General features: G+C 40.8%; 1 protein-coding gene across 6 annotated transcripts in view; it reads right to left on the bottom strand.

The window, feature by feature from the left end:
- ALPK2 (alpha kinase 2) overlaps positions 1 to 18055 on the bottom strand; it is a 70216-nt gene that overhangs the window by 4378 nt on the left and 47783 nt on the right. For 4 of the 6 annotated variants that reach the window (XR_011805876.1, XM_072031366.1, XM_072031368.1 and 1 more), the window contains one exon: positions 14281 to 14512. The exons of 1 other annotated variant lie outside the window; for it this stretch is intronic. Coding sequence is in view for 3 of the 5 variants with exons in the window: in XM_072031366.1 (XP_071887467.1) it covers positions 14281 to 14512 (232 nt within the window). In the remaining 2 variants the exon portion in view is untranslated. Of the gene's footprint in view, positions 1 to 14280; positions 14513 to 18055 lie in introns of those variants that run through there. One more of the 6 variants, XM_021275027.4, reaches the window with a different exon arrangement.

Here is an 18055-nt window from a genome sequence, read left to right as displayed (position 1 = left end):
ATAATTAATGCAGTAATCTCTGAGCTGTGCCAACAATGCAGTTCAGAAAGCCAAAGCCAAAACAGACAAGCTTCTGCTTACAGGCTGATGGCATTGATTACTGACTCCTTCATGCTGAGAGTGCAAATTGCTTTACACTAATTCTCTGGTTTCATAACTTGGACTGTGCACAACATGTTCCTGATCCTAGAGCAGCAACTAATTCACTTTGTATAAACACTGCTTGTGCCCGTCTGTCTTCTCCTCCCTTGGGCAGTGGTTTCTCAAAGATTTCCCCATCTCCTCCCCTTTGTTCCAGCCTCCACTTCTTCCTGGGCTAGAGCAGCCAGGTGGCATGTTTCAAAGTGCATGCCATCGACTAACAGCGCATCCTCCCAACTCAGCTGTAGCAGGAGCACACACCTTAGCACTGAAGACCTACACGTAATGCTGAAACACAGGACTAACCGGGGCTCTTTACAACAAAGATTTAAAAATAACCCAACAAAGACCACCACAACATACACGTCTTTTCCAGCGATACCTACTTGTGTTAATGTTTTGGCACAGTTACATCCAGGAGGTTTAAAAAAACGAGACAACAAGACTCCATTTGTTTCTAATTGGAAATGAAAATTCATCTGTGGAAGCCTTCCGATGAGAAGGACCTGGGGGTGTTGGTTGATGAAAAACTCAGCATGAGCCAGCAACGTGTGCTTGCAGCCCAGAAAGCCAACCATATCCTGGGCTGCATCCGAAGCAGCACGGCCAGCAGGACAAGGGAGGGGATTCTCCCCCTCTGCCCTGCTCTTTTGAGACCCCAGCTGTTCCCCCCAGACCATTCTGTGGTGGAGCTTTCTCAGTGGCTGACGATGTCTGTGCAAATCCTTAGTCTATGGCATTTCCATACTTCTAGCAAGGTTTTACTATTCTTTAAAAACAAGCAAAGCACAACAGCATGTTACTGCATTAGCACCTGAAAGCCGTGCCCACGTACGACCAATGCGCCACAGCCACCCCTAGGAGACGCTGCAGTCGCTGTATCAGCAGCGAGGACACGCTCATACCTAGCCCTGACACCTGCTGCTTTGCTACCCTGACACTTCCTATCCTAACAGCAACTTCCTAAACTAGCAAACTTAATTCCTTTAACAAATACAAACCAACAACACTTTCTGTCATAATAAAAACAATCCTACCAGATCAAGTTAGACTTGTTTAACAGCCTGCCCAAACAATAGAAACGCAGGACAAACAGCAGTGCTTCCAGCTAATTTACTTTCAAAACATGAGTAACATACAGCTCAAGGACCTACCACAGCAGAAATGGCTCTTTTTTTGTGGTTTAGAAAACATTTATGGCAAGAAAACATGGATGCAAACAGCCTCTGGAGCTGGTTCCCTCGAGTGGAAGCCAGCCCTAGTTCTGGATCCAGCCGAGGGAAGAGAAGCAACAAGAAGCATGGTCATATTTACGTCACTGGTGACAATCTGAGCAAAATCCATCACCTCCGCAGGCTGGCACAGAACTTCTGGTAACATTTAGAGCTGTCTACTGGTGCAAACGTAGGCCGTCTGATAGAAACAACTGTACGTGTGGAATTAAACAGCACACCTCAGCTTCCGGGGAAGCTAGAGTTAAAACAGGGCATACGAGTGCCAGATGACAGCACCAGGCACCCACTGCCACAATGGCATTAACTCCATCTTACTATGCTTGGCCACTTCATCTGCTCTGCAGAATGGCTGGAGGGACAGACCCTGTGTTAAGGCCCAGAAATACATTATGGCTATGGAAACATTAATTAGGTAGGGATAACATAACGGAGCAATTCTCAACGTGGAAGTTACAGTTGCTGTCTAAGACTTGCAGTTAAGAGTTGTATTTAATGAGTATTTGGGCATTCAAAACATTCTGGCAGTCACAAAAGGCAGAAATTTCTTTTTAAAAATCTGTCCTGTGCTCTCTTCTCAAAGCTAGCCTCTTTACTGTTTCAGCAATCTTGAGTGTTTTAAATTGAGCTGAATTTGATGCTTTTCTTTCATTCCAGGATTGTCTCTACATAAACCCACTATCATTTATATTCATACATAATAATATCATGAGAAAGAAACCCAGGGTTCACTATGGTAACCCAACAGGAAATGCCCCTGTATCAAACCTCTCTGATACAAGGATCACAATGATAAATACTCTCTTGACAATTACTCTTGGCTATTTTCCCCTTTGATTACAGAGCCTTGACCAAATTAAACTTATTCTTGCTTAAATGCACCTGCTATTTTCACCCAACTTACTTTCTGCTATTTGCTCTGGGTTTCACTAGCTTAACTGATTAGACTTTAGTTTGAAGTGCAGTGGAATATAAAATTAAGATATAATCATCAAAAATATACTGCTCTGTATCTACTCACTTCTACTCTGTACATTGTACCTTAACACTACAAATACACTATCAATGCTTTTTACATTAAGTTTCAGAGCATTTTCCTCTTTGACAATTATCTAGCAGTAGTGTATAACAATGCGACCACGTTAAAATTCTGTGCCTCTAGTTATTCAATATATTTTCAAATTTCTAAGTATTCTGATCACTTGCACAATGCTTTGCTAAATAATTTGGAAGCTGGTTCAAACATCTACGATTTCCAGCAAGTTGCACTATGAAAGCAAAGAGGAAGATGACAGCCACCTTTCTAGCAGCTGGATTTTCCACTAGCTAAGTCCAGATCCATTGGGGTACGCAGTATTCTCGCTCCATGAGCTACAAGACCTGAACAGGAGACAGACCTGTGTTTGATCTGCAGGACATTCAATGTTGTGCCTAGATAGACTACTTTACAACCAAACAGTAAGCTGAGGACCTTGCAAAGAAGTTACTGGGTAACACACAGTGACTGTAAGTGACAAACGTACCTCATTTTCCTAAGCACAGTGCGGGAGAAGGCTCTCTCGATGGCTGCTCTGCAACCCAGTTGCCCTTGACCAGCATGCAGAGGAGCATCTGCACTGCCACTGGCTTTGTGGAAACCAAAACTGGTTTCTGAGTTAGATCCCCAAAACAAGACTGTGGCTATCAAATGGGCAAGGATGTATACTAACAGAGAACAATCAGGTTAACCATGCAATTTTAAATTTAATTTTTGTCCAGCTTGAACCTGATAAATTTGAAAATCTCCTTTGAACCTGAATACAGTAAGCTTGACCTCATGGAGTGCTGAATGCACTCAGAGTTACGAGAAATTCAGCTGTAATGCCCATTTATACAGGCATGTGGGCAATCACCACTGCCTCAAGCTAGTGCAAGCAACCCAGTGTCAGCAAAGACACAGTAACATTGCACATAGACCAGGTACGACCATAACAGTTGTACTCTGGTTTCCAGCAATATTGTACTACCTAATCTTACCAGACGAAGCTAGTACAGATACAACTGCAGAAGTTATAACCACAATTTCACTTTTGCTGTGTGTGTGCATAAACAGTGGGAAAAACCTGGGGCTTCTGCTTGTTCTGCAAATTTGCACTAATTACTTGCCCCATTTTGTCACTTTTTCAGGCTATGTGCTGCAGCATGGGTGGAAACATACATGTCTCAGTGCCATAGGGGGTTCTGTACAGGCTTCCGAGCTTTCCTCCAGATTGCAGTAAACTATTTCTATTCCACAGATATCTATCACGTCTGGATTAGCTAGAGTACATGACCTCCCTTTGAAATCAGTTTTTAAACAAAAGGCAAAACTTTGAACCTTGGGCTAAAGTTAAAGAATAACAGTGCTGGACACTAGATCAATACCTGGCAAATATTAGTTGCATGCAGTGGACAGGTGCCTCTCTGCTGTACTTCTCACTATTTCGGTATGCTAATGCAGAACGCACCCTTAGGTTTAAGGGTTTCTTTACACAAAGAAAAATTTAAAAAAACATTCTGAAGCAACTAGGGACTAATAGTTGGTGCTAACCTAGTGATCTCTTTCCTCTGCAGTCCATCTGGAGCATAGAACTGAGTGTTACCTGACCACTAACAACCTTTTCTGTCTTCTACCATCTCAGTCACTTCTTATGTCCCAGTGCTTTATTTCCATGAAAAACAGCTGTTAAGAATATTACCAAGTTTTAAACAGCTCTGATTCCTACTCAAACATGCAGATAGTTCCCTGTGATTATTTAATAATGATTTAAATAGAAATCACGGTAACATTTTGTTATCTCAATGACTCGTTACAACATACACATCTCAGACTGTATTTCTCAACTGTGCCTCCATGTTTAAAAAAAAAAAGCACACAGTCCAAATCATGGGTTTTTTTCTTCTTTTATAACAGACTTGACTATTTGACTGTGAGTTGGGAAACATCTTCCTTTTGCTCCTTTCTGCCTTTTATCTGTTAACAACTGTACCATCCCTAACGAGCAATGAGAAGTGTTTGCCAGTCACTCAGTATTCGGTGAGGATTAGTCCAAGAAAGAGGCAGGTACTGCTCCATTACAGGGAAGCAGCCCAACACAAATCAAACCGTTCCTCAGACCTGGATTTGACAAGTGCTCTCTTGCATTTTCAGTCTCTATGCAGCAGCAGCACGTGCACTACAAGAGGTGCAGAGGTGCTGTACAGTAGCTGCTGCTAGCTGCAGTTTGGCAGTGTACTGGCATAAAGAACAACCAGAACTGGCGTAAAGAACCCCAGACAGAGAAAATCTGTTATGTGGCAAAAACAGTCTTCCAACAGCATCAGCAAATCTAGCTTAGTATTTTCTGACTTCTGGTGATAAAAACATGACTTTCCATCCCCTGCAGTTGTAAGCACAGAGCCAGACTTTGCTCTGAGCAATACTGATAGGAACATTCCCTCCAATTTCATTCCAAAAAACGTGTTTTCTTAACATTATCTTACACTTCCACAGCTCTCACTTGGCTCTACACAACAAGGAAGGGATGAAGAAACAGTGCCACAACCACTCCTGAGCTTCTTTTAGCCCACATTGAAAGTTTGAAGATACTGCATCCCTGCTCCTGCCCCTTTGTTCACAGTACCAAAACAAAGTTTATCACTAATATCTAACCTCAGAGGAAAGAAAAAGAATAGATGGAAGCAATTAAAAGCACTTCAGAAGGTATTTGTGATATATTCATTGCAGTTGAGGAAGTGACAGTTTCTTACATTGTGTATCCAGTGCTAGTTCAATCTACAGCAACTTTAACACAAGTGTTTCTGGTACAAGTGCACACATCTGTCTCCCAGGAAAAGAAATGAGGCTACATAAGGAGCTTTAAAACACACACACACACACAAAAAAAAACTATCAGGATTGCTAGAATAAGCAGTACTTCACATCAAGCTGCACTTTGAAGGGAAGCAAATACAGTATTCGGAGGTCTTTATGCCTACTGCAAGCACAAATGAGAGTTACCTTGGAAAATCCAAAGCATGTTCAATCTTAACAATATCTAGCAACAACATCAGCATGAGTGACATTTAACAGAGAAAACTAAGACTCATTTGACTGCCACAGAAACTTCAAATTATTCTGCTAAAGTAACTGTCGTCATGTTTTCGTGTTGGATTGTCAGTAAGAAAAAAAATGCCTTTTTTCTTCTTCTAAGGCCAGTGTATATACACACATATATCCATACCACCTCTTATCTGTGCCATAAGCATCTGTTTAAATATCTTTGTTTGAGCCGATCTGTCCATACACCAAAGGACAAGAGTCCAATGACCAGTCAGTCAGCCTACCTGGTCATCCGCTGAGTAGCTTGTTTGTCCTGGTTACTGATCTCTATTGGTGGGGCTAAAAACACCCAAGAACCTCAAACCGGGGAATCAGTAAAATCCTGTTGCATCCTGCAATGATATCCTGGAATCTACTGAAAGCTTCCTGTGTACCTTTGAGGAACTCCAGAGACTGAACTGACGACAACTGTTTCCACTCCCCATTTTGTTTCCTCTCCTATAGGTTGACATTTTGTTATATGAAGACTTTCCCCTTTGTCTCATGTCAGCCTCAGTTTTCTAAAAGTTTGTTAAATGTCTTGCAAATCCAAAAAAAAAAAAAGTATCAAACATCTTTCCCTTCCCTACATGCCATGGCATCTCTTACATTTGAGGTGCACGGTTTTCTTCTTTACAAGAGCAGAAAGCATTCCAACTCCTTCCCAGCATCAGCTTATCCCTCACCGCCAAACTTCTGTAATTTATTATATTGTCAGACATCTCAGACTACACACGTACACATGTTCCTAGAAGCAAAGTGGATCGCCTTCCTTCCCACTGTTTCTAGTCCGTCTAAAACTGTAACAAGTAAGTAATCAGCACGATCAATGAAATGCAAAATCACAGGTCTGATTTTTCCACAAAAAGATCCTCAGGAACCCCCACCAGCTTTGTTGGGATAATCACAAAATCAGATGCGACTTGGCATGTGCAAGAATACAATACCCAGAAAATGGATTCCTAATTTGCTGGAATAATATACCTGGACAAGGACAATCTCTCAGCAGAAGTTCAAGCAGACATGGAGCTACCTTGAGTTCCATGTGTATCATCCCACTTTGAGGTTTCAGCTTATTACAGCAACTACTAAGCAGCTGCTATGGCTAACAAAACACTCTTGCCTATAAGTATATTGCTCAGAAACAACAAAACACTCTTGCCTATAAGTATATTGCTCAGAAACCATTTCAATGCAGTTTACATATCTTTTGTGTTCCCAAAAGCTATTAATAGACACCACCAAAAAAAAAGTTTAGCTCAATAGTCAGCAAGTCAGGCACCAAGACTCATAGATTTAAAGTAGATCAAGTGCAAGGATGAGACAATGTTTTATCTCCAAGTATTCTGAGCATTCATTAAGCATACAATGGTGTTTATGTAACAAAAGAGAAGAATCAGGTTATTTGGTTGTGAAAGAAAGAATCAGCAAATCTAGGTTTCTCTGATAATCTTTTGCTCTACCCTGAGTTAGGGCACCATCACCCAAGTGAAGATTTCCCAGAAGCTATAGCTAGCAAGATTATAAATAAAAAATAAATAAACCTATGCCCACCCTCAAGTCTTGAAACCTGGATTGTCACATCACTGGTTTTAGCAGACCAATCAAATAAACTTGTTACAAGGGTTATACATGAAACACGTGGAAAAATTTGTTCTAAAAATAGCTGAATTAAAGAAACAGAAATACCAATTTTCATTAAAAACTAAGGACATAATCCAATATTCATCTTTTCCAATTAGTATTCTATCAATAGGTGCTGGACTAGAAAACTCAAACAATGCATAGTACCTTTCCCTGGTCTGTGCTCAATATTCTCTGTTCCCCTCATGTTCACAACCATATCCGAAAGCTGGATTTGAAGAAAAACACACCTTCATGCCAATGAAATAAAAACAGAAGCATAGTAATTCTAAATAACACTTGAAAAGCAACATATTTTAATTCAATCACAACATTCATGTCAGCTTTCAAGAATTAAATAAAAATGCAGTTAGAGATGAAATAGAAACTTATTCAGGTTTGAAATTTCCACTTGAGCCAAAGTATTTTGCCAAATGATATGCTTCAGGAAAAAAATGTGTTTGTAAAAACCTCTCTGTGTTTAACTGAGGTGCTTCAGGCAGTTCTCACGAACCTGTGGACACCGACAGATACTGTACCACATGCTCCTTCTAACAGAGAGAGTCTCTCATCTTCACACTTTCCAGTAAAATCCTTTAAACCATACAATAACTGTCTGTTGTGGCAGAAAACAATTGTGGCAGAACAGATGTCCCATCCCTGGAACTGTTCGAGGCCAGGTCAGACAGGGCGTCGAGCCGCCTGATCTGGTGAGAAGTGTCCCTGCCCTTTTCTTCGTTAAGGTCCCTTCCAGCCCAAGCGGGTGATTCTATGCAGTGGGGGGAATTCTGGCCCCATGGCAGCCAGCAGGAATTCTGCCAGCAGCGCTACCCCAGGGCTTTCCCCCAGACGTTCACCAGTGCCTGTCACAACCGAGGCCATGATGACTGCCTGCAGCTCCCTGCACAGGTCCCCGATCCAGCAGCATCAGCTGCCCCAAAAACAAGCAAACAAAAAAAAGCCACCAACAACAACCACCACACACATAGAGAAGGAAAAAAAAAAAAAAACTCACTAAAAAGCACTAAAACCCCACTACATGCTATGGCAGATCAGCTACTAGCACATTTAAAGAATGAAATTCCCACTGTTTCCTTGTGCTCCCTCATCAAGCTCTTGTTTGCTTTTATTGGAACTATAAAATCCGTATGGAAGAAACCCTCATTTTCACTGTTCCACACAGCACTTCAGACGTTCTGTTTCCATTCAATCAGCAGGCAGCAGGATCATAGCACGGCCTGGGTTGAAAAGGCCCTTCAAGATCACCTAGTTCCAACCCCCCTGCTCCGGGCAGGGTTGCCAGCCACTAGAGCAGGATGCCCACAGCCGCATCCAGCCTGGCCCTGACTGCCTGCAGGGATGGGGCATCCACAACCTCCCTGGGCAGCCCGTTCCAGTGCCTCACCGCCCTCCGAGTGAGAGCGCATCGGGCAGTGCTACCAGCCCCAGCGATAAGCCTGTGGACGAGCACGTGCACGTGCTGCACACCCAACCCCTTCACCCGCTGCTTCCTGCAGACTTCCAGAACAGAGCTCTCTGCACCTGCCCTGCTCCGTAGGAAGCTCCCCTGATTTCAGTAGGTTGTTGTTCCAACAACACAGCACCTCTGAAATGTTTTGGCATACAAACACTTGAAAGAAAGAACTTATATTCTGTTTGTAGGTCCAAAAACAGGCAGCTGTGTTAAGATTTCCCATGGGAAGCTTCGGGCCAAAGAGCAGCTGTTTCAGCTGCTGTTACCTTGCTCGGTACCTGGTACTTCCACAGCTGATGCACCAGATCACATCTGGTCAAGCTGAGAAGCTGTGCAGTCTCTCCCTGGGGAAGATTTCAAGACCCAATTGGATAAAGCCCTGACCAGCTTGGTCTGACCCTACAGCTAACCCTGCTTTGAGCAGGAGGTTGGACCAGAGACCTCCTGTCATCCCTCGCTACCCGAATTAAATCAGGATCTTAGGATCTTACTGTTGCAGCTACTCCTCAGCAGTCTTATCATCTCAGGGAACAACGCTATTTTCTCATTGCTTCTTTAGGAAGAAACCAGACACAGTTAGAAGACAGATAACTAATCCTGCTCAGGTTTTTCAGTGCAGTTCTGGACACAGCTTGTATTCTTGAGATCAATTAACACAGTCCATCCCATTTTTTCCCTTACTTTCACTTAAAATCTATTGTAATACACAACTGAGGTAGCTTGTGCACAGACCTTTTACTTGTGTCTGGCTGAGTTACTCACCAATCCTAAATTAAAATGGAACTTTATGTTCCACCAGCATTTAGGAGTTGTGAAACAAACTTAATCTTGCTACATATATCACTTAGTTTCACGAATCGCCCCAGTTCGTTTGTTCATTTACCTGAAGTTAAAACAGGGCTCTGACTTACTGCTTACAGAGGGCTGATAAGAATGATTAATATTTAACATTCTCAAGTTCATGTATGTGAAATGGCTCAAACAAGCTATCAATGAGAATATCGTAGCTTAAATCACCAGTGACACTGGAAATGCATGCACATTTTCCCCACCAGAAGGCATATTTCACAATGTTAAAATACACGTTCTCCCTGCATCAGTGATCATGTCTTATTAAAGCATACCTCAATTTAGCATGCCATCAGGCTGCCAGGAGAGTCAAAGCGCTGCAGTTACAAGCTCTTTCACTCCAAGAACAGCACTGTGCTCACAAAACTGAGCAGCCTAACAGCTGTAACAGGAGAGAGCACTACTAGTGATCTAGTGATTGAAACTACTCACAGGTGTTGAAGCTGCAATAATTTTTCTAGCAAACAGACACTGCCAAATACCACCATGAAAAATTAAGTCCTATCACAAGCGTAAACAGAAGACCAGAGCTGACAAGTCCTGGAGAAATAATACCCACAGTAACAATCAAATCAAAGAGAAGACTTGCTCTTGATACATTTCAGACTGAGTAATCTTTAACAAACTCCACAGAAAGGGTCTATTCTGACCCCAGAGCAGCACATAGAGCCTGTTGTTTTGGCAGAGTGGATACAAATGCCACCTTTGTACACTGCCATACTCAGCATGCAGTTTCAAAGATAGCTGCAGTAGCATATTGTTTGAAAGTAAGCTGGAAAAACATCAGCTAAAGTCAGCAGAAAATAACCCACTCTCCACTGGGGATAAAGACTAAGCTTTGCATATGTGGTGGGTTTCTTGTTTTGTTTTCTTCCAGTCATAATAAATTTCCGCAGAAGAAAAACAAGTTTTGAAGAGTATTCTAGGAACAGCAGGTGAGTTCCAATTTCATTTCATACAGAATTTATCCAGCAAACAAAAATTTAAGAATATATTCTGCTTACGGGTTAAAAATATATAATTTCTGAATCCCTGAATAAGCCATGAAAGTAAAGTGTTGAAATGACTACAAATTGCATAGTTTAAGAACCTTCACTTCAACAAGAAAATAACTATTTTCTACTTGTTCTTTATATAAACTCAAGCCTATCTTCTACGTAGGAAAAGAGTTTAATCTACTTATATTACTAAAACAGCAATTGAACATGTTGAATTGATTTCCAATACAACAGAAAAACAACAAACGTGGAAAGTGATGTTTTATTTTATTGCCAGTAGAAACTTTTAAGCTTTTAAAAATAAAGGCCAGAAAATTCAAACTTCTTCAGCTCAAGACAACTCCTCTGAGACTAAACATATATTTCAGTAAGTTTGCATGACTTTAAAAAAATTGTAGCTTAGATATGTGTGTTTTTTTTTTTTTTATTTGTTTGTTTTCTGAGAAACAACAAGAAGTTATCAGTGATTCTCCAAAAGACGAATGTCATATTGCATTATGGGGCTCTGAAGTATAGTCCCTATACGCACTATTACAGGCTAATCCTGTTTCCAAAAAAATTACTGAAACATCTCAGTTGCACTTCCAAATAAAAATATTTTTGTTTCAAGATATAAATATTTCAAATGGCCATCTGTTGCAAACTGAACTTGCAATTTTCCTCCCCACTCCTCCACATTGGTGTTTTAGGAACTAGTTTGCTGGTCAAATTCATTTCCTTTTCTAACACTAATAACAAAGCAACGAGATAGTAAGGAGAGAAGCACAGAAAAAAGGAAGATGTTTCAAATTAATTTGCCTTTCAAATGCATTCTGAGCACAACGCTGTATAACCTGAGAAACTGCTGCGGCCATGGCAATAAATTTAAAGTTCTGGACATCTGAATTGCTATGCGGTTAGAGGCAGCCAATTCCCACTATTTGCACTTAAGTCCTATTAACACCAAAACTGCCAGGTGTCTTTAAAAGCTCATACACTCAGCCATTTACCACCCTATCTAGGATCAAGGAGGCAGTAAGAAACTCTTCCCATTTTACACTGAGTTCTTCCTTTCAAAAACAAGCCTACATTTGCACGCAGGCCAACAGAGTATATGAATATACATGAGGAAGGACCACAATACTGCACATTTCCTTTCTTATAGCAAACATTTCCTGACAAGGTACAGGATAGCATGTTCTCAAACACCATCAAAAGCATGCCTGTTAACATTCAATATTAAAAAAACGATTTTTAAAAAGGTGGTTTCTTAGACTCCAAAGTTATGGTATGCTACACCAGATTTCTGTAAGATACCAAGAAGCATTTATGTGTGCTACCATCTGTTGCAGGGTAACAAGTCCCTGAGGTGAACATTGGTTAAGCATGGTCCATGGGGTAGGAAAGTGTTATCATTTCTTGGGAACCTGATACCAGTGGAATCTGCCCTTGTTAAACCCAGAATAGATCAGTTACCAGCATACTTACATACATATCAGTAAGTTTTCCAGCATTTCATTCATATATGTCTTTGGAAATTACGTAGCTTCACTTTTGGAAGTCAAGCACTTTACCCAACACATTGCTGGGACATGAATAGCTAAGCCTCATTGATCAACATTGATTTTGGAATTACACCTCAGACAAGTGTTTTTGGGAACTCTGTGCCATGCTGCTCAGTTAGAAGACTGCAAATACAGAGCATTTCCAGAAGCCAATGTGAAAAAGTTTGTGTTACTCTGTCCTGAACAGTCTCCTTTCTCCAATACACAACACAGAAACTGCACATGTAGCATAGACCCAGGTTATCACACCTACCCAGACCATCTGAACATAGGATCACTTCTTATTCTATTAACCACAAACCCTTGGAAATTTTAAGTCAATTCTCAGGCATAGAGATTGAGAGGGGAGGGGGGAAACACAAGTTTACTGGTGATTAACTTCAAATCCAGCTGTCTTTCTACCATCTATGGATACACATTCTAAAAAAAAAAACAAAAAAAAAAAAAACATAGAATCTGATATATGCCAAGGGAACAATGACTCCTGAAGTTTTAATTGCTGAATATTAACACTTCAGAGTGACCATATTACAAAGATGATTAGAATCTTAGAACAAATCTTTCCTGCTTTAATTGTCAATTGGAAACTTACTCCAGCCAAGTCAGTCCAGATGAGCAGTTGCAATAATTCTAGTGCCATTACTATCCAGTAAATTTAATACCCAGTGCATAGGTAATCTTTTACAATTTAACAGAGACCGTTCTGATGACCTATCTGCTTTGAATCCAAGGATTCAGAAGTCTCTAGAAAAGTCCCCAAGCCACCATCGCACACACTTTTACTGAAGACTTACTCATTTCTCTTTGTCTCAACAACAGTATAACTCCTAAACCCTACTTCAGCAGCCAGCACATTAACAATTCCTCTTCCAATATTTTTGTTAAACGATGCTGCAATGTTGCCCAGAATTGCCAATACTTCATTTTAATTTGAGCTCAAAATCCATATTTTACTCACCTGTTGTTTCTACATGCGAAGTTATCCACAACACGCAAACTGCATAGATCTCACTGGCCAGGTTAAAGGATGCCATTCAGGCTTCAAACTGAAAACCAGCTTCTGCTTCCCGAAACAATATCCCTTCCATAGCGTTCTCCAATTACCAATATATCAAAATTTTCTTTTTGAAAAAGATCTATTTTCATAGAAGCAGCTGCTTTCTTTTTCTTCCTGCTTTAGTCCTTGTTCTCTTTTCCCCGTAGAAATGTCTTGCAACACATGAAGAGAAATTGTGATGCCTGACTCTAGCCACCTGCATTAATCTGAGCAAAGAGGGACAGCTGTGCTCGATGCTTATCCCCTTCCCTTACACACACCCTTTGTGGCAGAAACATGACTACTCAGACAGACTAGAAAAAGAAACAGCAGATTGTTTTTCTGTGGCCTTGAAATCGAGGTTTTGTGACAAGTATCTCAGTTCAGCAGAGCTATGGCATCCAGGACTAGAATAGCCACATGAAATTCAACTTCATGCTGCATAGGACAGTGAGTAAGTCAACTAAGGAACACTACTACCTGAGGAGACTAAACGTGAGATCTATGTAAAGATTACATTTAGCAAGTGAAATGTCTCCAATGTCATATAACAACTAACATTTTTTGATTTTGTCCCCGCTTTTTGTCTCCAAAACATTGATATTACAGCCACATTATTTTTGCTTATTATAACAGACGTCGAGGAATAACAAAGAGGGGAAAAGGCCCTGCTAAGCTGCATTTATGTACCCTTAACTTGGCTACTTCTTGGCTCAATGCACTCCTGCTATATAGGTCAATTCTAGAGAGTTCTTTTTCCAGTCACCATGTGGCCAGAACAAGTTCAAACTGGTAGCAAAAGGATGGGTTAAATTTTCAACACAGAATTATGAAAACAGTGTCATGATTTTTCAACCAATTTCCGAGCCTGCAATTTTTATCAAAAGACAAAAATAATAAAAAGCAGGCCAAGCCTATGCTGAGCTGTACTGGCTGAAATGCTTCACCTGAAGTACAGTGGGAAACAGAGGCAAAGCACATGGTGACCACTCATATCCAGAATGAACTTCACCACTCACAGAAAAGTTAAAACAATGATTAATTAGAACCGATTATAGCGAGCAGTCAGTGCCAGGCACCCTTTCCAGCCTACTCTACAACATTTTCATTATCTGCTCTGGTGCAGACAACCGGAGCTGAATTCACCTGCGGGGTGCTTTTCCCTCCCGTGGGTGGTCAGACCGTTCCCTCCAGAAAGGGACGTTCTGGGCTCAGCTGCCCGGGCCACCAAGCCACAGCCCCACCGGGCTGCAGAGCGCTGCCTCGCAGGCCACCAACACTCACCGTGTCCTCTGCAAGCAGGTCCAAGCAGGCCAAAGACAGCTGCAGTGAGATGGCTCCGAAGGGAGCAGAAAACACAGGCAGAAAACGTGCATCTCCTCCCTGCAGAACACAGCCGCCAACTGCCCCCAGCGCAGGCCCTGTGTCGGGAGGGCGCCTTCCGGAAGGTTCCGCTGCCTGCGAGGGTCGCGCCCACGCTATTTTCCCTCTCAGGCGTGTGAGTGGGGGGTAAAGCCTGCAGGTAAAAATCCGAATCATTCCTCTGCTGGGTGTAAAAGTATCACACAGATACAACGACACTGAACACACATGAGCAAAAGTTAGTAGGATGTTAAGACCTTTTCCTCTGTGGAGCAAGCGCTAACTTTTGTTTTCTTCTCTTTTCTGACGTAGGTGGCATTGGCCACTACCGAGCAAAGATTTGACTTATTGTGGCAAATTCTGAAGGCAGTAACACTACTGGGATTCAGACTCCAAAATGACTTAGAGCTCTAGTCTTGAAATGATTAGCCCATGCTTACTGATCAAAGATTACACTTTCTGGACCCCATGTGTGGAACATGTCAGTATGTACCACAGTACGGAAAGAGTTGAAATTGCGGGCAAGAGAGTTGGTGGTACAGATCTCTCTGATCACAGAAACACTTGTTCTACTAAGTTTTATGTGTTTAATGACTGGCAGACCAAAATAAATCATACAGCAGCACAGTGAACCGATACTCACTGACCCAAATTCAGAGTACCAGTTTGTATAAGGCAGGGGCAGGGCAATTTTGGGGCCATTACCACTCAGTACTTGCAGCTGGCTGTATGTAGAGGGGAGGTCTGCAGACCTCCTGGTAGCATCTAGGAAGAAAGATAGGTTACAAAAAACTTATCTCACATTCTTTGTAAATGTCCATTACTAAATAATTTGATCTGCTGAGATTCACGATTTATAGGGCTAATGCTTTGCCTGAAATGCATAGGTTGCAGAAGTGGTTGGCAGGAAAAATTAAGTTCTGTGTCTTTGATAGTATCTGATTGTCTGAATGGTAATTAATTGATTGGTAATTAATTTCTCAGATGAATGGAAGCAATATCACTGACCTCAGCAAAAGACTTAAAGCTAAGAAGCAAGTAACAACGTTTTCTGAGGGAGCAGTATTCTTGGTGGGTGAGGAGTTGCTCCTAGGGTTAGGTAAATGAACACAGGTTTTCTGTGTTAGCCATCTGCTTACAACAAATTACTTAAATTCTATCTACAGCTGTTTTGCTGGGGGAACACACAAATTTCATGGATGGTACATTGTTAGTTGGACTTTGTACTAATTTACTTAATCTGAAGATAATCCTCAACCTGAATTCTTTGTGTCTGATCTGTCAGATGGTGAATTGTCGTGAGGAATGCCAGGATGATCTAGAACTGATGTAATGAGTTTGATGATTGGGAAATTCAAATCAATTTCGTTTACTGAGCCCCAGAAGTAATCAGGAGAGATCATGTTTTCCAGGTTAAATACCTTTGCTCTACTTTATAATGCTTTAAGTTAATCTTTCCCTATCTAGTAGTCAGAATGACCAGCATAGGTAATCTTTAACCCCTTGCAGTTGACTAACAAGGGTCACAACATTTTCACTGCTGTAATTTAAGTTGTTCTAGCGCTATATATGCCTTACCTTTGCCTATTATATTGCAGTATTAGCGCCAGGAAAATGTGCTTCCTTTAATGTTCATGAAGGTTGTTGCCTCTGGGATATTGTAGGAATTTGTAATAAAATGATAAACAAATACCAATTTTGCCCACTTCTAGCCCAGTAATTTCTGTAGCAATTTCCTCTCACAAATGTAATGGTCATACACTAAACTGACAAAAATCTGAATAGCTCTACAGAAATTAGTATGTTATAGCAAAGGGACAAATTCATATACAGCATTAGTTTCATGTCATTTTTTTCCATAAAATGATGTGGCCTAAAACTTTGACCAAGATTAGTCTGAAAGTTTTAAACCATGCCCACAGCTGGGGAATTGTAAAATTTTCCATAGATAAAACAGCCAACTCCAGCTCAGTTTAATTCTAAAGGCATTCACTGTATGCTCATTAAAGATAGAGGCAGAGTAAAGCCATAAATGTATAGCTCAAATTCTCAGTATACACCATCAGTATAACTGTTAAATTCTGAGGCTGGTAATCTAAGTAAGCAAAGTAAAATAAAATGTTTAAATATCTATTCCACAGGACTGCAGGATGGGAATCTCCTTGGACTGGTGCCTCAGTAATTTCCCTTTAAATCTCTACATCTTTAGGCATCACATTTTTCAGACCAGAATCTCAGCTGAGGGTCCAGTTGCCCATCTCCTTCATCCCATTGTGAAAAATTCCCCACATGGAAAATCCAGTTTTTATTTCTGTGGTAAGTTATCATTCCCACAATTTTGCAGTTGTTCCTTCATTCTTTTCACATGGAAAGCACTTCATTCCTCAGATATCTATTTCACACTTCATATCCTCCATATTACATATAAGAAAAATGATAGGAAAGAATTCTTCCATGGACCAAATTTCAGTGTTTGTACAGTGACCCCTTAGTAAACAGGAGCAAAGCACATAAGATGGAGTCAGACAATCACAGAATTCTTCAGGTTGGAAAGGACCTTTGGAGGTCACAGGGAGTACTTCTGTGCTCTAAGCAGTGCCAACTTCAAAGTTAGGATGAACTTCGAAGTTAGATAATTTTGCTTGGGGTCATACCTACATTTTTTCAAGAGAAGAATTTGGCTCTTGGATGAATGTGCAGTGTGTATTGCATTATTTGTCCTTGTGTCACCTGTGCTGACATTTAAACAAACCAGTTCTTTTTTTTTCTTTTTTCTTTTTTTTTTTTCCTCCAGAATTTCCAAATAATTTGGCATTTAATTTCACAGAATTGGACCAAAACCAGTCTGCAAAAGTAATGAATGTTGCAATGCTGTTTCAGACTCTCATATGTGGCTTCATGTGTACTTCATTTACAATTGCAGATTGCCATTTTGAGTAAAAGAGGTTTTATACAGAAACACATCCCCCAAAACACTGGGTAAGTGGTGTTTCTTTTGTGCACAGAAATGTAGCACATTTTAGTTTTTCTCTATTCTTTTTGGAGAACGGGAAGACATTTTGTTTTATTTTTGAGATGTTTTGTCGTCTTTTTATTTATAAGTTTATTGCCAGATACCTGCTGTAGGTGTATCTTCATATTTTCAGAGCAGCATGTGTTGTTTGCACCCAGAACTCTGGTATAATTGTACAGGTAATTTTTCAGTACATTTTTCTCCCTAGACTTGTTCTAGTACTATTAGCAGACTATGACCTACTACTAATGCTGCTGCTTTTACTATTAATTCCATCTTCTTTATGCTGTGTGCATGTACATATCCTGGTTAAGACACTTCTCACTGAAAACAAGCATTATCAGTACCAAATGAAAAGCAGTCCCTGCGTCAGCAGGTTTCCTGAACAGACCAAAGGCAGAAGGTAACACAAAGGCTGAGAGCACCATCAAAAAGCTCTAAGCACTGTGACCCTAAACAAAGACAACAGTTGTAAATGGGGGTATATTTTGCCTAATTTTAACGCAAGTCTGTTAGTAGTAATAATCATGTCACAGTCAGGTCTCACTGCACAAGATGTCTGCATACACAAAGAATATACATACATACAAATGCTGTAGATCATATCCTGATCTTTTGGAAGTTAGTGGGAATGCTTCTAAAGACTTTAATATATCCTGTTTTGGTTGATGTTAAGCGATCAGA

Source organism: Anas platyrhynchos, chromosome Z (assembly GCF_047663525.1).
Source record: "Anas platyrhynchos isolate ZD024472 breed Pekin duck chromosome Z, IASCAAS_PekinDuck_T2T, whole genome shotgun sequence".
NCBI lineage: Eukaryota > Metazoa > Chordata > Aves > Anseriformes > Anatidae > Anas > Anas platyrhynchos.
Note: the sequence above shows the minus strand (reverse complement) of the source record. Positions and strands in the feature narration are given on the sequence as shown.